The 27,972-nt window shown below is 42.8% G+C and overlaps 2 protein-coding genes across 5 annotated transcripts in view; one reads left to right on the top strand and one right to left on the bottom strand.

Moving 5' to 3' along the window:
• TRMT13 (tRNA methyltransferase 13 homolog) overlaps nucleotides 1-16,270 on the bottom strand; it is a 108,770-nt gene extending 92,500 nt beyond the window's left edge. For 2 of the 3 annotated variants that reach the window (XM_069232165.1, XM_069232167.1), the window contains exon 1: nucleotides 15,433-15,758. In XM_069232165.1, the coding sequence (XP_069088266.1) occupies nucleotides 15,433-15,576 (144 nt within the window). In that variant the 5' untranslated portion in view covers nucleotides 15,577-15,758. Of the gene's footprint in view, nucleotides 1-15,432; nucleotides 15,759-16,140 lie in introns of those variants that run through there. The other variant, XM_069232166.1, reaches the window with a different exon arrangement.
• Nucleotides 16,271-16,349: 79 nt separating this feature from the next.
• Nucleotides 16,350-27,972, top strand: part of SASS6 (SAS-6 centriolar assembly protein) — a 171,456-nt gene continuing 159,833 nt past the window's right edge. For both annotated transcript variants that reach the window (XM_069232163.1, XM_069232162.1), the window contains exon 1: nucleotides 16,350-16,480. In XM_069232163.1, coding sequence (XP_069088264.1) covers nucleotides 16,416-16,480 — 65 coding nt within the window. In that variant the 5' untranslated portion in view covers nucleotides 16,350-16,415. The remainder of the gene's footprint in view (nucleotides 16,481-27,972) is intronic.

Here is a 27,972-nt window from a genome sequence, read left to right as displayed (position 1 = left end):
TCACTCATGATGCTTTTTGAAAATCCACCAGTGTCAGCTGTGCAGCCACTGAGCAAACCATCTTGTACTACCTGAGGAAGGCGGAAGCTGAAACGTTGTAGTAGAAATATATTTTTGTTCTTTAATGAGATCATCTGTTTGAGTCACTTCTTTCTTGGATATTACATTTTCTTGTGGCTCTTTGTATCCTTTGGGATCCAGATTTTTGCCCTGGTTGGCTGTTGTTTTCTTGTGATCCTGCATCTTCCAGTATATATATATATATATAAAGATTTTGGCTAATGCCAGACCTAAGCACGCATTATCCAAGGCAATAAGTCTGGCGTTTTCTGCCAGACTTTTGGCTTTGCCAAGATTTGCTTTAGTTTTTCCATGTTTTTTCCAAACTTTATTGTTAGGAAAGCTGCAGGCGCTTGTTAATAAATAAAAAAAATGGCTGCCAACACGTATATTTTTGGTCTAAAAAAGTACATAATGGCATAGTACTCCCTGGCACTAAAGGGAACGTTTTGTGCGTGATTGTGCCCCTTGTGAAAGGGTAGAGCGCCATCACTCAAAGTGAAGTGAACCAGTTGCTGAAGTGGGCTGACCCCCTGCTCCATGCTGTATGCTGAAGTGGGTGGAAGAAAAATGTGAATGACACAACAAAAGACCCATGGATGAAGATGGCTGGCTCGAAGCCCTACAACTAAGTATACTATAAATATAATTTTAGAAGTTCAATTCAAATAACCTTATTCGGTCACATTAATATGAACCACAATAGTAAAATAAAATCATATGTAACATATCATGATAAAATACATTTAGATAACAATTTCAGAGTAAAATTCCTAAGAAAAAAATACAAATTAAAATAAAAGGGGAACACAACTTGCAAAGTGCATCAACTACAGTAGTAGCAATTTAGGGGCCAAACTACAGACTTCTATGAGACAAGCCACATAAAAAGTGACCTTAAGTCACTTATTACGTTTTACATTAGAGCTGCAGTCAGTACATAATAACTTTCATCTTTAAGCTAAAATTGCAATTAGTACAATACATCAGAACAACAATACAGAAATATCTATCTATCAGGAAAACTGACTATGGAAATGCAATTAGAGCCAAAGCATAAACAGCTATCCTAGCAATGTCCTTGCCTTAACCACCAGCTTCAGGAAAGTGAGTATGGTAAACACAATCTCCTCTGAGGCCAGGAATCGTAAAATGAGCAGTGCTTCTGTGCAATGATCAGGGAGTACTTAATCAATAGGTGCTTTGAAACTGACACGACCTCTAGTTGACGTAAAAAGTGCAACAACAACAAAAATATATATATCACCTTAAGTGCCCAGTGCTGATTTCTGATCACATGGACAAGGTGGAAGATCTTGTGACCAACCATTACACCAGGGGAAGGTGACTAGTCTGTGAAAAAGACCGAGTTAAAATCTAAGCACAATAGTGTGCTGGTGGTACTCTGCATCATGCAGCAAGAATGACTGGATGTTCCTGAGTGGCCTGAGCAGCATATGTGAAGCACCTGAGGAGAGTTTAGATACCCTTGCCCACCTCGCATCCTCCCAGTAAGCGTAGCAGATGGTCCTGAGCATTTTTTGTCCACCATAAGCAAAGTTTGTGAAGGGTCCATGGCCATGTCCCTAATGCCCCTCAGTCAGGAAATCTCTATGCCCCAGGACAGGGACAGTCTTTGATTATCATTCTATTTAAAGAAAAGGCCTTGTTAAGCCACACCTTTCACCACATTACTGGTCGTGTCCTTAAGATATCCTTGAGATGTGAAACCCCTAATTCTATACGACAGATAAAGAAGGCAGTGGATGGGGGGTGGGTGGGTCTGTGAACAACAAGTAAACTTATTTTTTGTTATCTGTAGGGGTGATGTGACCTGTATGTCCCAGATCCCCATCCCATACGTTGCTGTGCCAACACACTTTGCATGGTAAATGGCCAGCATGTGGGCAAATCATATTTTGCCTAATTTAGCAGCAAAGGAGAAAACAGCATTAATGCTCCTTGCTAACTGGTTATTCCTGAGGTCTACCTGTGGAAGCCAGGAACCTCTGCAATTAAAAAGTTATCCCCAGGTAACTAAAATGATCTGTGTGTTTCATGGGTGGGGCATAAAGCTTTTGGGTCCCTCCTATGAGCACTCAACATTACAATGGACTTGTTGGTATTGATCCTCATCTCGGGCTGCTCCATAAAGGAAGTGAAGGCATCCAAGAGTCGCTGTAGTGCGACAGAGGTGTGCCCCATGAGTATGGCATTGTCAGCTTATAATAAAGCTAGTACTGAATGCTTTCCAATCTGGGTGCGTCCCTACACCGTAGTACCAGCTCCCCCTGTAGATAGTTAATATATAAAGGGAGAATAGGAAAGGTGCAAGGACACATCCTTGCCTAACACCCCTGTGCACCCTGAACATCTCGGAGCACTCTTCCCCCAGCCCAAACCTGACTTCAGAATTTGAGTATCAATATATTTCTCTGATGGTGTTGATGATGAATCTGTAAATGCTTAGATCTTCCGTTATGTCGCACAATTTAGTGTGGAATACACAATCAAAGAAAACCCAAGTGCAGAGCACAAGAATTAGCAACTGTGTATTTCCCCAAAAGAAGGCAAAGACTGATGCATTGATTTTCCGTCGCCATCACTCTCATGAACCTGTACTGAATGTTCGGGAAGGCCCAGGCCTCAAGGCGGGCGAGGCATATAAGACCCAGAACCTTCACTGTAAAGTCCAAGAGAGAGATCAGGCAATAACAACCAGAGTCCTCTTGGTTCCCTTTCTTGAAGATAAGAACGATTAGTGAGTGCGACCATGACAGAATCTTGATAGAAGAGAGCTGGTCCCTCTGAAAACATTAGCTAACAAGGAGGCCCACAGATCTAAGTGAGTCTTAAAAAGGTTTAGAGGCACCCCTTCAGGGTCAGGGGTTTTCCACTGGGGCTAGATCTAAAAGCCATTTTCACACCTTCCAGTGAGCGACAGTACGTGGAGGAGAAAACAGTCCCTTGCTGCGGTGGAGGAATCAATATTGCTACCCATTTCGTCACCGATGACATACACCTCCCCAAAGAAGGTAGCCCACACATACCAGAAATAACAGAATCAATCATAGGTTCCTCATGGCGTTTAAGGAACAGTTGATTTATCACAGATCAAAAATCCTTCTGATCGTTCTTGAAGCATGCTTCCTGAAGAACTTCTCAGGCCTTTAGTTTCAGTGTATTTTTCCTTTCTGCAATTGCCCTTTTGTAGGCCTTTCTACAGCATTAAACTACGTGGCAGACTTAGCCTGCTTGTGAAGAGCACCCTGTCAACTCTTTGTGAGATTTGGAGCGCGCTACATCAAACCATCCCCTTCTCTTCTCAGGTCTCATGTGTTGACCTACGTAAAGCTCCTGATACTACCTCTGAGAGAGAGAGAGATGAACACTCTTTTTATGTTAGCCTCACCGTAACAGCATCTAAGCAGATATCAAAGAGATTATGATTACCCTTAACCAATTGTGATGGGCAAGTTTCAGAATTAACAAACTCCCACTTAATACAGAATCCATTTTTCCTTTTAGGCGGAGATGCAGGTGACTCTCTGGATAGAGCAGAACAACAACTGCCAATTAAAGAGGTTTACAACTAAACTTTGGGGAAGATGATCGCTCATGCCAAGATTGTGTAGTAGCTGTTCTTCCATCTTATTAACTAAATTGGCAGACAGTAGAATGAGGTAAATTCCAGAGCCTTCATCCTTGCCCACAGAAATGTTAGGAAAGACCCAATCATGGTACTGTATTCATTGGCAAAACACATATTAAATTTCATCAACAAGTAAAATTATTACCAAACACATCAAGTGATTACCTTCGAAGTCCATTAGGCCACAAGCATCTTTAAACACTGGGAGGCAAAGATGAACATAGAAATCACCCAACACATCAAACCCAGTTCATTGCCACCTCTTGGTTTGAGGGAGTCCAAATCAAGATCCAGTTTTAACAAAAAAAACACAACCTCTGTCCACTGTGGGGATGTTATTAAAAAAAATGAACAATACCCAATCAGAAGCCGGACATAAATTCTGGACCAAAGACCTGATAAAATCGTGTGTCAGCTGCATAAAGGAAAAGTATGGAATTAACCATGGCTGAGATGTAGATCGACAGAGCCCCCCCTCCCTGGGATGCCCACGAGGAAGGAATAGCTGATAAATGAAAAGTTTTAAAGCCATAAATATGAACAGGTGGCATAGCCCATGTTTCCTGAAGACAGTGTATCACAAAGGAACACACCAAGTTGGATTATGTCTGAATCCCAGTTTTCCCTTTAATGCCAGCCACGTTCTAGACTAACCAGGAAAGTTTGGGGACATTACCAATGGTATCAACATGGTCACATGTTAACTCACATCCACTTGAAAGTTGCGCTGGTGTGATATTGTCTTTTACCCATACCAGTCTTATATTGGTTTCCTGCTTCCCCTGGATTTGAAGAGTACCCAAGACATGCTGAGTGGAAAATGTGGTAAGAATCTTATTTGAGATTAGTACTTTTCCATCCATGTCAATATCCGCTTTTTGATCAAGCTTTGTTACTGAATTGCTTTGGAAAAAGATATATGTTTTATTTCATGAGAGGTCTGTGTACCAGATGACATTGCCTAATGGAACTTCATTGTCAAGAGAGGCTGTCTGCACAAAAGCAGCACAGGGATTCAAGACGTTGATGGCACTTTGCTTATTCCTTGTTTTCCGAAGCCTTTTAAAAATTGGGTTGGTGTGATGTTGTCCTTTACTCGTGCCAGTCTTATATCATATTCCTGCTTTCACTGGATGTGAAGAGTATCCAAGGCATGTAGAGAGATAAATGTAGTAAGAATAACCACATTCAGTTCCTAATGCTTGAGCTGGAATTATATGCAAGGATGGGCAAGGTCCAGGTGGCTCAGGTCGTTTTCCTCTGGTGTTACTAAAGGAGCTGGAGTTGCTTACAGGAGGGAACACTTTGTACTTCATTTGCAAACAGGCAGTTGTGGGGTTCTCATCCATTTAATATCATTCTCGGCCTGAAGTGCTTGAGAAGTAACTTCTTGAAGATGTCCCTCTGTGCGTACACTTATGGTTGACAAAGGTGTGGACAGATGCATACAAAAGTTAAAACCGATGGCTCCTCTCAAAACGCTACCATCTGGTGCATTAGAGTTGCTGGAGCTTTATAACAATGGGCTGAGCTAACAAGGTGGAAACAATTGCAGCAGCTCAATTCCACATAAGAAACGTTTGTTCTTGAGCTGCCAAACAAGGCTGGCTATGTCTAAGGAAGACCAAATGGTGATAGTAATTTCGGTACCTCTCAAACATTTTCCTTAAACTCTAATGCCTCCAAATGTGTGGTATTAATAAGTCTAGTACTCACCACTGTCCCAAGCAACTTGAATATTGTGCTCCTATTTAAGAAGTCATGTTTGCCTCTGGAGACGTAAAGCGGAATAAACTCAAGCTTATTCACTGGAAAATTGAAAGTACAGGTAAATTTCTGTTTTACTGCTTCTACTACCGCAAAGTTATTTCCCAGGTTTCATTTTGGGTCCGATATAGTGCTCTAAGAAGAAGGATGAACTGTTGGGTCTTGGATGACCAGTGCGGGGATGAAGTAGCACAAAATCAGCTTTAGACAAAAGGCTGATGGGCAGATCCTAACATAGCCGTTGACTGATTGGGTAATTCCGTTGGTAGGTGTCAACGGAGAAGTATAGGAACTTCATTTGGTGTAACACCTGTATTAAGTCCTGGGAAGGCAATAGGATGCATGTTAGCAATATGGGGATAGAAAGTTGGTAAATTTAGAACAGGCCAAATCTCTAGCTGCCAGCTGGTTATCTGAGACTAGTGCTTTCCCACCCATGTCAATGACCCCTTTTTGATTGAGATTTCTTACTAAATCGTGTTGGAACAAAGGGAGGCCGTCTGCACAAAAGCAGCCCTGGGATTCAAGAAGCTGCTGGCACTTTGCTTATTCCATTCTTTCTGAAGTCTCTTTCGCTCTCTTTTTTTAGGTGATTTTAAAGCCGCTACCTGCTTACCCGCGTGCTCTGCCCCATGGTTGGTAAGACTAATGTTGCTGTTATGTGGGTTAAGAGAAGATGCTCCCAGAACACCCTCATTACCACTTTTAGTGCTAGGTGGTGCTGATTCTAAGACGATGAGTTGCTCAGGTGCTGGTCCCATAGGTGCCTCAGCGGCAAAAGATCTAGAGGAGCCTGCAAGCAGTGGATGATGCAAAGTACGGTTAGATAAAACAAGGGCCAATGTAGGTTCTGTCTTGTCCTGCTGAGTTGAGACAGTGCCAATCTTTTGAGCAGGTGTTGAGATTTGACCCAGGTTAACATCCCCCATTTGAGGTATCATGGCTAAGTATTTGATCGTGCTGGGGCCAGGGCAGGAATACTGACTGAACTCTTGTAATCAAATTGTTCATAGCTGACAGTTGTGCCTCAATTCCCACAATATGGTCAGCTACAGCACTGAGGATATCCACCTGCATATCAAGTTTATCAGGATTATAAGATAGAGATGCAGAAACTGCCTCTAAATTGTTGAGTAAAGCTTTCCAGATACTAATGCTTGAATTATGCAGGAATTTCCTGTCAGTCTGATTACCGAAAGGTTTATGTTGTGGGTTACATTCTTCCCAAAGGGCTTTTAGGCTAGAGTGGCATGAAGAACCAAAATCATAGGTCCCAAGGTTCTCATCTACGAGAATTTTACTCGTCATCTCCTTGACTAAACTGATGGTCAAGGAGTTTTATACAATAAGTTTAACGTATTTGAACCTAATAGGGTAGAAAGGACCAAAATAAATGCAAAATTGCCTGCAGCGTTGTTCCAATCAGTTAACTGAACACATGGACTTTGCATCACTGGACTGACCACCTGGAGTATCTTAAGGGGATCAGTGATATTGTTAGCTGGACTGGTCACAACATTATATAGTAAGCTCCTTTTAACTTCTTCCACATTTGCAGAGTCTGCTCCAAAAAATAAGAGGCGAACAGCCAAATAATGTATCTTAAAATGATAAATTATCGTCCTGGTTGTCTTTGGCCAATGTGTGAACCTGAGCAGAAATAGTTAGAGTTGTGCGATGTGTGCCAGGGTTACCAGAAGTACCAGGAGGGACGAAACCTCATTGGCCACTTGGGGGTGCAAGGCAGTCGGCAGCTGGGGAACGACAGTCATGCTGAGAGGGGGCTCATAGCCCCATTATTGGTGTTAGAGTTATTTGACTTGTCAGTGTTAGATTCATTTGACTTTAAATAATCAGTAATCTTAGAGTGCTTAAGTGGAGGGGGGGTGCTAAAGCGATGTATAGGTGAAGGAGAGACATATAATGAGACTGACGATATCAAAGTTTTCCCTGCCAAATCCACAGCAGAGGTAGACATATCACTCCTGCTAAACTTCCTGTCTGCCTTTTTGCCACCCTCCTTTTTATTCACAGTATGATAACCTGCCCCTTAAATTCTCCCTGAGCGCATCGCAGTTGAGCTAAGTCAAGCCAGATGCAGGTGAGCGCACGGCAGGGCCCAAGCCGCACCACAGACCCACTCGGACTGCCTCTGTGCTCTGCCGGCTCAACCCTCCGGAAGAGATTTAAGTTCTTTCCACACACCCCGAACCAGGCCGAACCCAACAGGCAAAAATATTTGCAGAGACTATTACACAGAGTGAACCAAATGTTTTTAAGGGGCTTCCGAAGGACTGCCGGCCCCAGCTGCCGCCTCTTGCTGTCACCCTAGAGCAGAGGTCTTCAAACTGGGGGGCAGGCCCCCCTTGGGGGGCCTCAAGTGATCCCAGGGGGGGCGCCAAACTCTGGCCAAAAGAAATATTATACAGATAACATGCCTTTGTTTTAAGCAAAAGCATATTATTGCAGTTTTAAAAAGGTAACAATACTTAACTGTAATGTTTAAATAGGCTTAGACCTATTTAAACATTGCCATCTTTCTAAAATAATTGTGAAAAATTCTGAGGGGGGCCCAATGATTTTTATTTTCAATTGGGGGGCGCTGCATTAAAAAGTTTGAAGACCACTGCCCTAGAGACTTAATCCATGCTCAATGTTTTCTGGCTGGGAAGGACAACAGTGGCAAAGGCAACACAAGCAGCAAGAACACCACCAGAAGGGGGCCGCAAGCCCTACCGGGGCTAGCCTGACCGCTTCTGCTGCACTCACTCCCCTCTCCTAGTGCAGCTGCCATAACGGTAGGGTGACCAGACGTCCTGGATTTCCCCGGACAGTCCCGGTTTTTAGAAGAATGTCCCGTTGTCCCAGCGCTTCTCTTAATTTTAAAAAAATGTCCCGTTTTTTGGGACAAAGGTCAGATCATTACATGAATGTCCCGGTTTTCAGGACGAAGGTCAGATTATCTAGTGAAGCATACATCAACGTATGCTCTACTTTAACATAGGCCTACCAAGTATGCAATAATTAAAGTAATTTATATGTTACTGTCAGACAACACAGTCCCCTGTCTGCTCCCAGCAGAGAGACGGACTGGGGAGCAGAGAGAGGTGGGTGGGGGCGGGTTGCGGGGGCAGGTCAAGCTATAGCTAATTTTATATGTGTAGTCTTGTAAATATGTGTGTATATATATATATATATATATATACAAACAAACAAACACACATGTATAGGTGAACATTCTCGAAGCTATGCAAAAAACGGGATATGCCAGATATAAAAGTGAGTTGCTAGTCCTCCTTTTATGTCTGACCTGTCCCGGTTTTTGCTCCTCAAAATCTGGTCACCCTACCTAACGGGATCTTGCACCAAAAGGCCAGGCTGCGGTGTTCCGTGCTCACCTGCTTCTCAGTGGCATAGTCTTCCTAATTCGTCCAGCCTCAATGCCGCCGCTGTCCCGGCCTTCTGTCTGATTTCTGTGGGTGTAGGCAGGAAAGGACAGGATGGGGACCGCATGGTCAGGCTGAGCACAGAACATGGGCACAAAGACGTGAGCGGAGCGACTCTTTCCAATCTGTGCGGCCCGAGACCATGCCGTGGTGGCCTTTCTGCATCAGAGGCCTCCTGCCTCGCTCCTTGCTCTCTCTGCATCTCTCCTGGCCATTCTCTCAATCGCTCCCTTGGATTTAGTAGAATCAAAAAATCTTGACTAATGCCAGATATAAAAAATGTGGTTACCAGTTCACTCATACTGTAGTGGATGCAAATAAAATGGGATTGACGAGGATGAAATACAAAACAATCTTGGCTAATGTCAGACCTAATTGTAGTACTGGAGAGCTCAGCTAAACTTTTTTGTCAAAATGCAAGCCATAACGTGCCATCAATGTGGCACACTTGAGTCATGAGCATGTCTCACATGGGCACACTTGAAATACAAAATGAAATGTCACACACATTACTGACATCTGTGAGATTTAAGGAAGCAGGTGCAGTTGACACTTTTTTTTGGTAATTTCATTGATGTTGCTGTTCTAACCTCCCATCGTGTGATGCCATTTGAGTAAAAAAAACATGCAATATAACTTAGGAGTTGTCCATTCTAGCTACTTTTCAGACAAAGTTCAGACCCTGATTTAAATATGTATGGCAATGTACATTGTCAATTATTGCCTATCTATGAGTTTGTGTTCTCCAAAATGACTATTTAAAACAAGCAACAGCAAAGGAAATGGGTTTCACCTTTGCGACCCTACTGGGTTTGCCAGTAGCTTTTGATGTTGCTGTAGAGCATACGCAAAATGCTGTGCAGTGTAACAAAAAATAAATAAATAAATAAATAAAATATGTAATGATGTAACAGGCAACATTGGGCGTACATGTGCCACCAGGCACCTTCAAAATGACATGGGTGCCACTGTTTTTTTTTTTTTTTAATTTTACATTCCAAGGTAGAGCCGTAAATACAAAAAACAAACAGGAATGGAAGTATCACGAAAGGGTTTTTTAAGGCACAGTTGCTGGTAGCAATTTGCTTCCTGGCCCCTAAAAAAGTGAAATGAAGTGTGATGGGAATAGCACAAGAGGGAGAAGCACATGGGGGGGAAAGCTATACAAAGCACTGGTCTGGGAAGAAGCACCTGGGAGACAGTTTGCAGTACACGAAGGAAACGGCAGGGGCAGGTATTTGGGGGATAGAAGGACAAGAGGGAGAGAACAGAAAAAATACGAGCATTTTTGTGCAGTAATAAGCCAAAAAGTAGTTACATAAAAGGGTGCACTGGAAGGATAAAAACCAGCCAATCAGAGTCATGGTAAACAGGCTGTCTTCCAGAAAACAGATAAACACAAGATGGATAGCTGAGACAAGGAAAGCTATTGAATAAGGAGCAAGCCATCAAGAGTGACAAAGACAACCAAAAGGTAAGCAATGGCATAGTTTCCATGTTTCCCAAGTACTTATATAATTAGTTAGTTGAGTCTCGTATTTTATTCTGGCACTTGTAGTCTTGTGTGATTCAGTATAGAACTGTAGTAGTATAGGATTGCAAATAACAGCATTCTAAGAAAAGCCATGACTGGCCTAATTAGCCATGCATTGACCTGGGAAACCTGGAAGCTATGCAATCGGCAGGCAGTAAGCCCTTGTGAACATATAGACCCTCGACAGGTCATTTACAACCACTGTCTGGTAGGTGCAACCTAAAATCAGCATTAGCAAAGCCAACAGGTCTTGTGTTGGGGGAACTATTGGCTTTGCGAAACTTTTTTGCGATGTTGTACACTATCCGGATGCTATACTGCATGTCTAAACAATAATAATTTTAAAAGCCTATGATGTGTTTGCCCCCGTCATTTTGTAGGAGCATACACCATGCGTGCTTGTTACTACAAAATGAGGCAGGCATTTTTTTCCTTTTATTTAGAGATCTGAGTTGGATCTGTAACCTAAAAGGAAAATGTGTGAAAACATTTTTTTTTTTAAGTGGGTGGGGGAGCCACACGGGGCAGGTGGGAGCTGGAGAAAGGCGAATGGCGAGAGAAAGCAATGTGGAGTGTGAGGGAGAGTAAGGCAAGTGGTTAAGAGAGCAATGTGGATTTGGGGTGAGAAGTACAGGGGTGAGACTATCACAGGAGAAGCACATGAGTATGTCATAAAGCAGCACAGTCAAGTTTCTCAGGTCCATGTGGGATATTCTGCTCCAGTCCAGGATTTTCCTTTGAATTCCAGGACTTGTAGTTTTATTGATTCAATTATAAATATCAATTATCAATTATTCAAATAGTGTGGGGACTATTAGACCTGGAAGCTTTTTGCCGTGTCCCCCCTGTCTTTTTGCCTTCTGACCTCCTGTTTTTATGGTATACTGGACTCTGTATTTGCTGGTTTATTGTCTCTGCACACTTTACCACTGCTAATCAGTGCTAAAGTGCAAGTGCTCCCCATATCAATTGTACTGTGGCTTAGTTTATCCATGATTGACAAATTTGATTTTCTAGTAAGTCCCCAGTAAAGTGCAGCAGAGGTGTCCAGGGCCTGTAAATCAAATGCTACTAGTGGGTCTGCAGCACTGGTTGCGCCACCCGCATTAGTAGCCCTGTAAACATGGCTCAGACCTGCCCCTGCAGCGTCTGTGAATGCAGTTTTAAACTGCCAATTCGACTTGGCAAGTGTACCCACTTGCCAGGCCTGTACCTTCCCTTTTACTACATGCAAGGCACCCCTAGGTAGCCCCACTGGAGGGTGCAATGTACGTTTAAGGTAGTACATATACTAGTGTGTTTTATATGTCCTAACAGTGAAATACTGCCAAATGCAAGGCCTATTTCTCTCATAGGTTAACATGGGGCTGCCTTTAAATATCCTTAAAGTGCTGATTCCCTTTCAGAGCAGATAAAAATGTGGAGTTTAGGGTCTCTGAACTCACAATTTAAAAATACATCTTTTAGTGAAGTTGTTTTTTAAATTGTCTGTTTGAAAATGCCACTTTTAGAAAGTAGGCATTTTCTTGCTTAAACCATTCTGTGACTGTCTGTTTGTGGATTGTCTGTCTGGGTCAGTTTGACAGTTGGGCTGTTTTGCACCTCTCTTTAGACAGTGACACAAAGGGGGCGGGGTGTAGCCTGCTTATCCTACCAAGCCATCTGAGCTAGAGGGCAGGGAGGAGCGGTCATTCACACCTGAAAGGACTGTGCCTGCCCTCACACAATGCACTCTCCAACCCCCTAGTGTTTGGGTGTTTGTCTTGGGACTGGTCTGGACAAGGAAGGATCTTGCGAACACTTGAGACTTTGCTTTGAAGTTTGCCAACTTCAAAGGCAGAAAGGGGTATAAGAAGAAGACCCAAAACCCCTGACTTTTAGAATCTTTCTGAAATCAAGAGGAACCTATGTCAAGGAGAAGAGCTGAAGAGCTGGAGGAGGAGCACTGTCCCTTTGCTGTGGAACTGTGTGTTCTGTGCTGTAAAGAAAAAACACTGTGACGCACTCAATGAAGCCGCTGGTCTGCACTGTGACCTGCCAATGCCAAACGGAGCTGCACTGCCCCGCGACTCTGGTCTCACGGACCACATCATTGGACAACTTTACCGAGCCGCTGCTCGCACCGTGACCTGTGGGCCCCGCACTCCGGCATCGCCTGCTCACACCAAAGCCTAGGCATCCCCAGCGACACCGCTCCTGCGGACACCGGCGCCGCTGCCTGCATTGTGGCCTGTGGACACTGCTCGTGAGGAGCAGGAAGCACTGTCCCATCCTGCACCGCGGCCCCCATTCACAGACGCCAGTACCATCGACTCCAGTGTCATCAAAAGACGTCCCTGTCTGCACTGCGACCCGTAGACGCCGCTCGGAGCCGTCCCGCACCACCTACGGACGACAGGCCTTCAGCAACGACGATGCCGCTGCCTGCACCGTGACCTGGTGACACCGCCCCGCTTCACACCGCAGCCCTGGTCTCACTGGCGCCGCTGGACGACTGTCGCTGCCTGCAACCTGTGGGCACCACACGTCGCACCGTCCCACTTCGCTCGCAGCCCCGACGCCATCCACGCCAGTGCTCCCGACTTCATCACCCCGGAGTTTGATCCGCAACATGTGTGACTTCAAGGGCATGACGACACAGGCACTGTTTCTGGAACTGACACCGCTATGCCAGTGACGCCGCTCTCCGGAGCTCACCATGAGGATCACGATGCCCTGCAAATCCAAGGTACTGTTTGCAGGGTCTTCCCGACACCGTAGCTGGCCCGTGACGCTGCGGCCAGCCTGAACTGTTGGTTTTGTTGATCACAACACCGTGATAGCCCCAGGTGGAGCTATCAACTTCAAGGAACTGTATTTTTAAGTTAACTCTTACAAAATTAATATATTTAGCACTGTATGTTGGATTTTTATCGCTTTGGTCTTCTTTTACAAAGATAAATATTGGCTATATTTCTGAAACTGGTGTGGTGTCCGCCTGTAGTGTTTTCACTGTATTACTGTGTGTTAAGTGCAAATGCTTTACACATTGCTCCTGAGAGAAGCCTGACTGCTTGTGCCAAGCTACCAAGGGGGTGAGCAGGGGTTATCTGAGCGGGTATCTCCCTTATCCTGACTAGAGCGAGGATGCCTACTTCGGCAAGGTTCAAACCGACTGCCAACTAGAGGCCCCATTTCTAACAGGGAGCCAGAGATGATGTAGCAAGAAAGAGTACATTGTTTTGAAGGTGGTTCCATTGTCCTAGGATCACCACAGGCTGTTATGAGCAAAAATGTTTTGCAAAACTAATGCACGGCAAAGCATTATGGGAAAAGTTTCTGTGCCACAAATATTTTAATATGTTGATATGACTGTAATGCTTAGAATAGCCCCTAGAGGACACCATAATGAAAATGGCATTTGTAAGAAACGTTGTCATGTGACTGTCTAGTTAGCCCCTAGAAGGCATAACCACATAAAAAGAAAATGGCAATAAATAATGGAGTGTAACCATATATTTAGTCCTTAGATTGCATAATGCATTACATATATTCAGGAGCAAGATGCCTATAATAATATTATTACAAACAAGGCCCTTAAAACACAAGCAACTCCCAACTATAAAACAAAAGTTCCACCCATGAGAGCATAAAGACACTCAATGGTGTGAGGAGTTATTATTTTGGGGTCTCCACTAACCTAGTGTGGGACCCAAAGATAATACAGACCATTGGTACTCACAAACATTGTTTCAGGGGCCACAAAGTTTAGTCTGTGATGCGACGAGGGCCGCATTGATGCCAGAAAAGTGGCAGTCTGGGGGGGGGGGGGGGGGAGGGAGTGGAGCCGGTAAGGTGGGTGTTGTTCATGTGTAATAGGAACCCAGGCCACCCTATGAGTGCAAATAACAACTGACCTGCCTCTTAGTTCACTATTGGCAATGTTGTCAGTGTGTGGAGAAGACTTCAATCAACCTTTAAAGAAATACTTTCCTGTTTATTTATTTTTTCATGTAAGTGCCGAATCGAGTGAACAGCTGCCTGGTACTGCTGTTGATCAGCGGGCCTCATATAAAGGTCAGGAGGGCCGCATGCGGCCCCCGGGCCGTACTTTGAGTATCACTGATATAGACAGAAAGAGCCTGTTGTTGTGGATGTTTTGGTGATGGTCACATTGTCCTAGGACCACCACAGGCTGAATTAGCAGCAAACATGTTTTACAAAAGTAACGCCCTGCAAAGCATTATGGGGTGAGGTTCCCCGCATGTAGTGAATATTGTAGTATCAGCTTTCCCACTGTGCCGGGAGAGCCGCTTTCACTTTGAGGTTTTCTGTTTTACATAAGGCATTCACCAATTTAAAGTGTTTTAAGGGGAGAGCCACAAAAAATTACTCTGATTAGGTAACTGTGAACAATGTCACCAGCACACCAATACCGCTGATCAAGTTCACATTGGTGTGCTTGTTTGTGCTGTGAGCACCATGGCCGCCATGCAGCACAAAGGGGAGAAACAAAGCAAAATACTTTGCCCATGCTGAAGTATATCAGCAATCGTGCAATAATCCAAGTAAGGGTGTGGTCTGGAAGGCAGTACAAAAACAGCCTCAAGGCGGGACAAATGAAAAGCATTTACCAATGACACCAAGTGACTTTTGAAAGCCAAGCCCATGAACAAGTGGCAGTGATGGGCGTGGGTAATAGTCCACAATACTTACAACAGGTCAACGCACTTGCGTGCTCGACCTAAAAAGAATTTCCCTATAAGTGAGCACAGGAAGGACGCAAGTAAGCTAGCACGTTCCAAAAGAGGTACAGACACAAGATGGACAAGGCAAGCCATCGAATAAGAAGCAGGCAAACGAGAGGATGGTAAACCCACCAATAATAAGCAGTGAACGACCGGAAAGCCCCACTATGGTCTTGGTAAGCTCATATAAAATGCCTTTTGCATCCAGGTGCGCTGTCAGATAAACTCGACCAAAAAACTGTATACCTCCATTTCGTGCGTTGCGTGCTCCCCGCATAATTGCTTTCCTGCTGACACAATCATTTTGCAGAATCTGCTCTTTTTTGCCACGTAGAAACCACATCTCCCTGGCATTGGGGCGTGCACGCCGTCTTCAGAAGGTGCTGCCATTTCGGCTACGACGCTGGTTGACTCAAGGAAAGAAAAATCATACAGCCATCCCTACACTCCCTGCATCTGTATAAGAATGTGAAGCAGCGGTCGTGTTCACCGCCATCTTGGAAAGGGCTGATGAGGGAGCAGTGGGGAACCTAAGCCTGAATACCTTAGGCACGCTCTGTGCTGCAGTGTTTCTTATCTTGTGGCATTCTCTGCGTTTATTTAGGTGCTTTAACGTGCGTAACATTTATTGCCGCCTTTTCTGGTTCTTTTAAAAGCAAATATGTTTCCTTTTCTGTTTTTTTTTTGTTTAGTCGCTCGATAAGAAAAATATGTAACATTACATTGCGATGGTGCCCATCGTTATGTAATCAGTTACTTAGCACACTGCTTACGTTTTTTTGTAGTTTCTATAGAGCGCGAACTCGACCCGAAGGTATTGGGGCGCTTTACACGAGCACCAGTTACATTACACAAGGACAGGTTGAATAAAAACTGCAAAACAATGGAGTCACAATTTGAAGTATTTCATAGCATTAAGTCAGGAAAGTCTACACACAACTGCTGTTAACGTACTAACTGAGCTGCCAAGCAGTAAACCATGAGCTCCACACAAACATGGCGCCGTGCCCTGCTTCCACTGGTTCCGCCCTTCGTGCGCGAGGTCAGAGGTCCCCGAATTACGTCGGCGCTGCGGGCGGTTGCCCGGTAGTCTCAGCAACGGCGGGTGGGGAGCGCCAAACTCAAAGCTCGAAATCATCTGGAACCCTAGATCCTACGGGGCAGAAGAGGGGACAACAAGAAAGCTACTGCCCCGGAGAGCACCAGAGCCAGGGGAGCATGATCTGGAGATGGCCGAGCTCCTGTTCAACCAGCTGGTGGCCACGCAGATAAAGTGCAAGGACTGTGAGGAGAGGTGGGATGGGAAGTGGGGTGTCAATAGTTAGAACTCGTAAAATCTGAAAGGGTTGTGTGACGGGTGAAGGAAGGGTCACGTTGAGAGAATAAGTGTATGACTGTCAGCAATTAGTGAACGCTAAAGTTGATAGACTTATGTGGCAATTGGGCAGTTTTCCGTTTGACTTCAGTAGGTACTCTAACTTTGATTGACTTACATTGTATTCGAGTTTATAATGTTTTCCTCGTAGATCAGTGCTTGAAATGGAAAAATTAAAGTGCAGGTACTCTGTGCCAGAGTACCTGCTTGTTTCTGAGAAGTGCCGGTACTCTCCAATTAAAAGTATTACGGTTTTCTCGAGATGTGCCGGTACTCTCTCTCTCTCAAAATAAAAAAGTGCCGGTACTCAGTACCGGACAGTACCGGCCCATTTAAAGCACTGTCGTAGATGTTTCTGTATGGTTTTGGTGCTGGGCGCCCTGTACTAGAATAAGCAACGATGGTTGGTCAGGGCGTTTTCTACTTTACTTTTGTGGTTAAGTCGGGAACTTCTCTCAAATTTAAAGTATAGGTTGTTCTTACAGTAGTGTGACCAGTCACTCAGACTTTTGTCTTATCATGAAGGGGTCGGGTTTCTTTGAAATGACGCGATGTTCCAATTAGCAAATAAAAACCAATACGATCCTTATGGGAGCACGTATTTAGTTTAAGCGTTTTGCAGTCCTCGTTACATCTGCAAGAAAAATTTGCTAGCGGCCTCCACATTGTCGGAGCGAGATAGTATTAAAAGCAGCAGTGTAATTTATTGATGCCAGAATATTACATTTGAATTGTAACTCCAAAATAATTCATGGGATATAGAAGATACTGGTTAGGCGACCAAGACCGCTTGACTCTTGCGGAAAGAGTATGTCATGAAAGCCCAATGCTTCATGAGTCCAGTCTGAGTGAAACATATCCTGAAATTAGACTAACTCTGCCCAGCCATATCGACCTTTCATGGGCCCCAGCATGTTTGCCAATCAGCCGATTCCCATGTAGGTGAGGCCACATTTTAGGCTCAGTGGTTTGAGGGTAAATGGTTATAACTAGAAATTGTAAAGCAGTGTGCCTCGAAACAGAGAGGATTAGATAGAACGATCTAACTGGAACAAGAGGCATTGCATTGGAGTAGAGAAGACTCAATAGAAAATATGCAAGCGGAGACAATGGGAAGAGTACAAGCAGAGAGACAATAGGAGGAAAACAGAGTCTTTGAAGCGAGAACAAAGATGAAGTAAAGCAAAAGCCGTAGAAGAAAGGAAATACATGATATGGGGAATGTCAATGATATAGAAGGACAACTATGCATAATAAATACATTACATTTCTACTGGGACTTTAACTATAACTCTGTTCTCTCTGATGGCGATAGCTACACCTAAACGTATGGCATATTAACTGTTTCAATCGGTCTTGTGTTTTTAAAGCTTGTCTGATGCGCTCCACTGTCTATTGCCTGTCAAGTTGTAGTCTGCCTTCTGTTTCTGTGACTTGTCCTGGGTTTCACTACGAAAAATCTGTTCAATTTATGCTTTAGTAGTCGTAAAGCTGCTATAGGTGATGCCACATGGCTACCGTTTCATTTATTGTCCTTCCAGGCTGAGTCAAAAGCCAAAACATTCTAATCTGTTCCTACCCACTTGTCATTGTGGGCACAGACATTGCTTTTTATTTAGCAAAGGTGTTGTCATATCTTGAACTTGACATACGAGTATTTGTACACTTTACACCAAATGAAAATATATTCAAGAACAAGATTATAAAGAGCTTGACTGAATGTATTTGAAATTACTCGGAATGGGTGGGGCAGAGAGGACCAAGCCGAGTCTTTAGTACTTTTTGGAATTCCAGCAACGGAGGTGTTTCCAGTTTGATCCTGAACTAGTTATAAGGGAGCCTAACATGATGGACAGATTCTTTAACATCTATGAGAGTTTAGGTAGGTGGAAAACTTTATATATTTTCTCAGGCTATGAGGTGGGCCAGTGAGTGTAGTGTACATCTCATTGGCGTAAGTGAGCGATGGAGGCTCCCAGTACCAAAGCCTTGCTTCCATTAATGTTTTATGCAATAAAGGCCTGGCCAGTCCTCAGATTAGTATCCGTGATGATGGAGTTTGGACAGCTGAGTATAGGGTGTGCGAATCATGCCCCTAATTGGTGCATTTACCATCACACCGTTATTCCTCTTTGCACGTCGGCCATGCTGGAAAAGACCATTGAGAAACATGAAATTTACATATCACCAGCTTTAATCAAGTCTTGTACTGTGGCAGAGGTTTTATCACTGTTAAGGAAATTATAGCTACATATATGCAAGACAAAGTTGTGGACCAAACCAGTGCTAATGTTGAACAACCCAATGGCCAGCAAATATAACTGAGCACTCCACTGTATCTTCTCACTGTAGTTAGATGGAGATCAACAAGTTAGAACTCAGCATTGAATAAGTCAAGGGTGATGTGAAAATGTGTGGCACAACAACAAAATACTTAGGGACGGCAAGATGGGTAGAGTAAGTAGTTTCAGGACATCTTCATTAGGTTGTACTGAAAATCAAAGTGCTGTGTTGAATTGTTTGTGTATACAAACTGGGAGCTTGGGCATGTGAGCAAATTGTAACGTCAGTGATTATCTTATGTTAAGGTGATTCAAGGAAGTAAACAGATGAAGGTTTTTAATTTAGGTGGGTATAGGATCCTCTTACTACTGACATCTTTGGCATGGTATGCCCCCGAACATTTTGCCTTTACCAGTCCCATTGGCTAGATTAGTTTTTGTTGGCTTTAGGACTCTGCACTTTACCAGTGCTCCCCTTCAAACACAGTAAAATTAGCCTACGCTCAATTGTCACATTTAGTTTACCACCAATGCCCAGAACCTGTAAATTAAATGCTGCTACTGGGCCTGCAGCTGTCGTCGTACCGCCCACTAAAGTAGCACTTTTGAAACATGTCTTTCACTGCAGCCTCTAATGCAGTTTTAAAGTGCAATTTCAACCTGGTAAAATAAGCCGTTTGCCAGGCACAAGCCTTCCTTTTAAATAAACATAAACCCCCCTAAGGTAGGCCATATGGGCTCACAGGGAAGGGTGCATTGATTGAAAAAGTAGGATGTGCATACTTAAGTCTTAAATGTGCTGTCAGTGAAAAACTCATAAAGTAGTTTTCGCTGCTGTAAGGCCTATCTCTTACTGGCTAACACTAGTTTACCTTGTTACATCAAATAAGTGCTAATCTTGGAGCAGATGGAGAATTGCTGTTTATGCTCAAATTGTGATTTAAAATCCTCTTTGAAGGTGAAATCAGATTTTAAGTTAGAACTCTGAAAATGCCACTTTTGGAGGGGACAAAAAATCTTGACCCAGCCATTTATACCTTCTGCTGGTGTCCTGGGTCACATGATTGTGAAACAGCTTGCTGTTTGAATTTGTGTATTACTTCCAGAGAGTAACACTAAGGGGGCTTGGATGTGGACAGGGTGTGCCATCCTGGCAGTATGACTAGGGAGGAGTGTTCCCAGCCCTACTTTTATTTCAAAGAGTTTTGCCTCAAGCAAACACAAAGAAAAAACATTTCTGTTTTTTTACCCCCAGACAGTTTGGAGCCTTGGCAGGGGAAGGGGAAAACGTTCAAGAACCATATGTGGGGGTAGACAAAGGCTAGCACCAGGTATAAATATTGCACCTCCAGAGCCACTCTTCAGAACACTCCTAGATCTGTGGAAGTTAGAGAAGGACGACTGCTCTGCTGCCATAGCACTGCCCTGCTGCTTGAACAACTACCATGCTATCTCAAAAGGAAGACTGAACCTGCGTGTCTTTATACCAGGCTGACCAGCGTGACTCCAAGGTTCAGTTGGTTGAACTCCTGTGTGGGCACAGGGACACATTAAGCTTCAGAGGCCCTGCTGCAGCTGGGCCTGCCTTCGCACTGTTGAAGTAAGTTCCTGATCTGCCAAAGGTGCCCCCCCAGGCCCTGGACCCTTGGCTGACATCAGAGTGTTGTACTCCTAAGGAAAGGAGAAAATCCTGAAGTTTGTGCTTCTTGCATCTAAGAGCGGGCCCACTCATGCCAGGATTCGGTCACCCAGGATGACCGCCATAGTGAATTTCCTGTGAGACTTGATCTATGCTCTGACAGCGCTGCCAGAGATGACCAACAATGCAAGACCTACACTTCAGGCTACAACAGTGACAGCCCACGACAAATGTTGTGATTGCTGACTGGTTCTTCGCGCTACAGTGATAATTATCCATGACACCCAGCCTCCTCCAACACAAATGGAACTCTTCGCCCGGACTTAGAAGTGTTATCTTTTCAGCAAGACTAACCTGGTCCCTGTATCCGACCCACACTTTATTACTGTCTGCCTGGACTTGTGACTTTTCCTCCAGTCTAGTGCACCCAGATGATCGCACGTAGCGTTTTGTGCTTTTAGGCACTATTTAAAAAAAAAAAAAATGTTTTATTTGATTATATCTCCAGTTCTACTGACTGGAATTTTGTCATTCTGGTTTGATTTTATTGAGTAAAATGTACTTTATTTTTCCTAATTGCTGTGAAATGTTCCTGTGTTGTTTTCACCTTATTATTGCTTGTGTGCTGCATAACTACTTTACACATTGCCTGTAAGGTAAGCTTGACTGCTTTTGTGCTAAGCTACCAGAGGACTAAGCATAGGTTAATTTAGTAACTTTTGTGGTTCACCCTGACAAGGATGTGGTTACTGTCTGAGTGGGTATTCCACCCCCCTCAACCAATAAACACATTTCTTTGATATCCCATGGGAGTTAAAGAGTGGCTAAGTTTGTTTCAGTTATTGACAGTGTGTCAACAAAGGCACCATTTCTGTACCAGTAGTCGAGGGAAGTAGGGGGAATTTGACTAGGAAGGCATAGTTATCAAGATAGTTTCTTAACCTAGATTGTCTTTGCAATAATTGAGGCACCCTGGTTTTCCATACAGGGCTCGAAAAATCATAAAAATGTTACTAGACCTGCAGGTCGAGTAACATAAATAATCTACTCGACCTAACTGTAATGTACTTGACCCGTAAAACAGGTCTGAAATAGTGTGATCCTAGGCAAATAGTTTAGAGTCGCCTTTTTCTTACTTCTCACATAGAACTGCACCTTCAAATATGTGAGTTCAGCATTTCTGCAGTACAAAAAAACCTCTTTTGTTAGATTAAGTAGATTAAAATTTGCTGCATGCATCACAAGAATCTATCCCACATAACCTAGGACTTCTTTCAGTTGCGAGCAACATTGCCATCAGGACAGGAGTGTTTCTCAGTTTGTTTAAACACTAAATTTTAATATAAATATTACCAAACCATGATGTGGTAACATATTGTCATCTACACCCAGTAACTTTCTAAGAAATCTCCAAACACCTCTCCATTGAATTGCAGCTTTACTGATAAAACTATAAAGTGTTTTAACAATCTGTGAAAATTGGGTTTCACAAAACATATCTTTGCACATCAACATGAAAAGTATCCTCAGATCCTTCATCCATTCACTTTGCATGGTTACATTTGGTGATTTCTGCTTACGTAGGATGCCATCCTTAGTAGCCACCAAGGAGATTGTGGACCATCCCCTTCAAATGTTTGTTATCCCTTTAACCCATGCCACAGTCTATTGTTAGTGACACTGTTTCTTGCTTTTCTGTTGTGGTGACCAATATTGAGCCAGGTTTGGGCATGCTCTCAAGATGTGCGCAAGATCACAGATATCATCACCCCTACATCTCCAGCATTTCGAATCTGGATTGAGGTTTGCCGCTTTCAATTTGGATCTTGGGCCTGTGCCATTTGTGTAGGATTTTAACATGGCTGAACTTTAGATAAGATTCTCGGGGTTTGTTGAGAGAATTCGTAAAAGCCACCCAGTCTCCGTCTGCCAAATCTACCTCTGTATTCTTGCTGTTTCTCTTTCATCAACTGTACTGTAGTGTTTGGGAACAACTATGTAAAGATGGTGATGTAGGTGACTAAAACCACTCTACTAAAGTAACCCCAAGCTAAATAAGTTGAGATGTGGGGGATTAAGTAAGTGAGGGCCCAGAGTTCACTTCAGTTAGTGTGACAATTGGCAGGATTTCCACTTTGAGGAGGAGTCCAGACTAAACTCTCATTTTAAATCTATCGACTAATTCAGCCAGTCCCTGGATTTGTTTTTTTAAGATATCTTTTATTTGGTTAAATTCTAACTCTCGTCCATTTGGGATGGCAGTATTCAATACTGAGTTTAGTGTTTCTCTATATAGAGGGAAGGAAGGTGGGGTCATAAGGGGTGGGGGAGGGTCATCAGCATGCATACTTTAAGCAGGCAGAGCAATATCTTGGGCCTCACTAACCCCTGGGGCTTTTCTAGCTATTCTTGTGATTGGCAGATCATGAAGCTGTGTTCTAGCAAAAGGGGTCCTGTAAAATATGATTTACCGTGGGCTCAGTCAATTGTTGCAGATAAATCCTAATCCACATTTCTATACGCCAGTAATGTGGATGTCTTTCATGCTGATTTGTGGGGACTAGTATGCAGATATGTTTATCAGTATGCTTAATATGAATCTCATCAGACTGTTTCATAACATTCGTTAGACCCAGCATTGGTGTATCTGCAGTCAAGAAAAACATTTCAAGGAGAAGGTATGGGTCAATGGGAAACTAGGATAAAATACATAGTTGGCTCGTGAGGGGTATGTAGGTTTGATTCATAAATAGAGCCTGATTACGACCTTGGTGCAGGGAATTACTCAGTCACATGTGACGGATATCCCGCCTGCCATGTTACAAATTCAGTTGTACCCTATGGAACTTGTGATACAGCGGACAGCGTTTGTGATGGCGTAATCCCCTTCGCTAAGGTTGTAATCGGGCCCATAGTCTTGGCAATTTTTTTTCTTTCTCAGACTATAAAGTTAGAGAATTTTGTAATGTGAACTCTCATGACAATCATGCTGGGGTACAGCTGTAGGATGTTAGTTTTTTTTCTAACACACAACATTTAAATATGTTGCAAATAAACTGTACAGACCTTTCCAAATATATCAGCAGTGAGTAAAGCATATTTATTTGTAATCTTCAAGTGTGATGGAAACAAATATTTCAATTGGGTCAAAACAAATTGGAACTCTTTTACTTGGTGATCTGCAGTGATGCCTGATTTCTTTTCATTATCGTTTGTACACTGTAGAGTTTTATCAGTAAATCATGTACCAGTGGAAAAGTTTGTGGCCATTTCAATGGAAAATGTATTATCTGCTTCATAGTGCACTATCTCATCATGTTTATGTAATACATTTATTAAAAATGAGAGATTTAAATATGAACTGAGAAACATTCCTCTCCCGTCCCAATGACAATGCTACCAGTGAACCAAGAGGCAAGTCAAGGGTCATGTGCACCCAATATGAGGGTTAAATTCCTGTTCTACACGGAGCAAGAATTTTAGTCTACTAAATCAAACAAGAATGTGTATTTTTGTACAGCAGACATACTGAACTCACATATTTGAAGGCGCTTTCACATGTGATAATGATGAAAAGAGGAGACTCGGTGAAATAAAATATTTGCCTAGGATCATACAGTTTGAGTCTTGTTAATGGGCCAAGTGCAATACAGTTAGCTTTAGTAGATTATTCAAGTCAGTAGACCACCGGGTCTGTATGACTTTTTTTTTTTCTCTTTCTTCGTTTTCTTTTATTTTTCTTCTTTAGGCCTGCTGATTCCAGATGGTCTTGTTCAGATTGTATTATTGTACTAGCACATTGGCAAACATGTCTCTAGCTTGCCAAGTTTTCGGGCTCAGTTCTGTGTTGCCATTGCTAGAGCTGGACTGCATGGTATCCATTGCAGGTCTTCGATTTTATATATATATATATATATATATATATATATATATTTTTTTTTGTTTTTTAATGCCTTGTGTTTTCCATCTTTGAGTTGAGTAGTATTTAGGTTCCAGTAAGCCTCAGTAAATTTTCCACTTTCCCAATTAAGTCCTCTGTATCCATTTTTTTCTCTTCACATTGGTGTCTTCTAAGCAGTCTGATGATATATACACATTGTGGTTTTGTTCAAAATGGATCATTCACTTCTTGGCCCCTGTGATCACCTGTCTCACTTGGTGTCTAAGAAAGCATGCTAAGATAAGTCTGGGCATGCTAGTTCGAGGTGAGTCTAGACCATATCCATTGAGACATCTGCAATTCCAGGGGTAGTTCAAAAGCTTGGTGAGGGTGAGTCAAGTTTGGTACCAAGGACACTCAGATGGAAAGTCTATTATGCTAATCTGCACCCTTTGTACTAAGAACCAGATGTTGACTTGTCTGCTCCTGTCTTCATGGTCAACCGATGTTTTTGGGGATTTCTTTAGGACCTATTCAGGTGGTCTGTGTATTTGTTCCAGTTGATCTTTAATCACTTCTAGCATTTTATCAGTTGCTTCCAGCTTAGTCTGGAAAGAGGCTATGTCTGACCTCATTAATTTAACTTTGTTCACTTTTTATTATGTGCTGTCTTTTACTGAGCTTGTGCTTCTTTTGATAAATGCCAATTCATTAATTGGTGCTTCCAATGTGACTTCAGACATGGTGGTGATTGCGGAAGATACTTGGGTGGGCATCTGTTTACCAGCCACTACTTAGAGTTGCTGCAGTGATTTTAGTCTAGAATTGTGGCATAATAGTGGGTACTGTTCAAGACACAAGGAACACTATGTGCCAGTGAATGTTATGCAAAGGGTATTAGTATATCTGCAGTGTAGTTTTCAGGTAGATGGGTGGTGTGTAATCTCTCAGGAGGAGGGCAGGGTATCACTTAACAGCACTTAAGGTTGTGACCATAGTTTTACACTCCAAGTCTTAAATCTTTTGTTTGTCAGTCCATATAACAAAGTGAAATGACATTCCATCAGTTGATTAATGTTTGGTTGTAGTGGGGTGATGTACAATGCTTCTTGATTTGTGATGTTTTGTAAGGGACCTGAAGTGTACATAACTAAAGGTAATCAGGTTAGAGTTTCACAGGAGTATAAAGCAGCAGAAATACACCTCTGCATTGCTTGGTCTTGGGGTAAAAACTTCAAATCCTAGGTTCCATCTACATAATAATTTACATCACTGTCGGGCTCGTACCATGGGGTGCTCCCATGTTTGAAGATGGCAACTGTGTACACTGTGTTCTTTGGTAAAGTGTGCAGAACTGTAATTCCTGGAAAGCCTTGCACTTTGGTTAGACAGGTCGCAGTTTAGATTCCCATGTGAGGCACATGTAGAGAAGAATCCTTGTGGATTGCTGTGCTTTGCCTGCTACCTTGAACTATTCTGGTGTATTTGCTGTGTGCAAATGGAGAATAGCCAGCACATATCCAGTCCCAGAAAGGCTTCAGTCCAGGCCATAGAACGTCAATGGTCCCTGTGGCAGTGGAGAAAGCTAAAGGAGAGGAACCATCAGGAGCATTACTTGGCCCCACCTCCATCCTTATATGCTCTCCTAAATTTCAGGCTAACAACAAATTCTGAGCAGAAGTTATTTAAAAAAAATGTTAATAGTTACAGAAGCCTGACCTATGCATTCACCTTTAATGTAAATGACAAATGTGGCTGGCAAGCTTAAGCCAAATGTATTTCTGAACTTGAATGGCTTAAGTTTTATTTGATGTATGCCATTCACCTACTAAAAGAAGAGGAACTTGTGAAATGATGTAACATCTACTGTTGTCAGGCAACCAGTGTAAGATTTAAATACAGACTGAGAAAGATAAGTTGTATGGTTCACAACAGACATTGCTGGACCAATGTTATCAAGCCGAGCTTGTGGTGTACTGAGTTTTAAGCTGACCTAAAAGGAGAGGTGTAAATACAGGCGTGAGTCTTATTGTAACTGGTGTACAGGAAATCAGTGCTAAAGTAATGGTTGCTGCAACCTGGGAATCCACCTATCAATACAGGCACTTAGGCAGGCATTTTTTCAATATAATAAAACCCTTTATTTTATGTACAACAGTGGTTCCCAGACCTTTTAGAACCACAACCTAATTTTTAGAATGATAAACTTTCTTGACCAACCTAGCTCTAATGGACATAAGGCGAGTGTATTTTTTATTTATTTATTTTTAAAACTAAAACATCGTGCAGTAGCTCACTGCCATTTACAGACCACATTTTCCTTTGAAAAGGCCACCAAATTTGAACATAAATTCAATTTAACTGATAGAACAATATTGCACAGAAATGAATGATCCCTGAAAAACTTGTTTCAGTGAATATTTATCATTTGTGCGTCATCAATTGAAGTGTCTTGATTTTGTATTGATCCTGTTAAAATCTTTGTCCCATCACGCTTCAGAATTGCACAAAATTGTACTTCATTTTTACTTCCCTAGCTGCTGAGTGTGTAGAGGTTTTTTTTTTTTTTTTTTTTTTACATCTATTTACATTTTCTTGACAGCCTTTCACGCTGTGTACCCCAGGAAAATTGTCACATCCTTCACTTTACTTCCTTTTTCCGACTGCAAAGCGAGTGGTGTTTTTTAAACACCCATCCCCATGTTTAATAATAAACAGCCGTTTGTCAGAAGATATAGCTTGACATTTAACCTCTGTCTTAGAAGCACAGCAAACGTGCCAAGATAAATTCAACATTTAAAGGCATCCTTGTTTATTGCTTGTTTTTTTTTTAGATCCACCAAAATTGATTCACAACCCACAGTTTGGGAAATACTGAAGAAGGGTATTTGTAGAACATATTCCTGGCCCCAGAGGTCGAAGGAGCAATGTACAATAGCATTAATGATTCAGTACATGGCACCGTGAAAATAATGCAAAAAAAGAACGACAGTTATTCATGGAGAATATGAGTGGAGTTACATTTTCGTTTCATCTGGTTAAGTAGTTGCCAAAGGTGGATGTTAACTGGTACAGGCTTATGAGGCGTTCTTGAAGACCTGATTGGTTCGTGTGGCTGATTAAGGTGGTCCCCATTTTTTCAGATTATTGAATGCTGGAAAGGAAGCAGGTTGACACTTCAGAATAGCGCTGTTAAAGCCTGTGCTGGAAGAGAGCGTAGAGAAGAAGGTCTGGTAGTCAAGTGTCTCAGATGCTGACAACAGGTAGAGATGCAGCAGCAGGCAGGAGTTTCCCGCATTTGTGATGAGGGAACCTCGTTAACTGCTTAGATGGTGGCGTTTTGCATACTGCAGCAATTGTAGAAACATAACTGATGGTTTTAGAGTAGTTGGTTCTGTCAGTAGTGTGCGCAGGTATATCGCCATTGCAAACAATTTACTCTGAAATGGGAGGAGCGATTGGATGGTAATTTGACAGTTACCCAAGTTGAAATTTTGTTTTTGCCTGTTTGGATGAATTATACCAGTTTTGAGAGAGGATGGAGTGGACCTAATCATGGGAGTTTAAGGATTTCAGGAGAAAGATGTGTTGATAGAAGAGATGGCATAGT

The sequence above is a fragment of the Pleurodeles waltl genome, chromosome 4_2, assembly GCF_031143425.1.
Source record: "Pleurodeles waltl isolate 20211129_DDA chromosome 4_2, aPleWal1.hap1.20221129, whole genome shotgun sequence".
In the NCBI taxonomy this organism is placed as follows: Eukaryota; Metazoa; Chordata; class Amphibia; order Caudata; family Salamandridae; genus Pleurodeles; species Pleurodeles waltl.
This window is presented reverse-complemented; position numbering and strand designations above follow the sequence as displayed.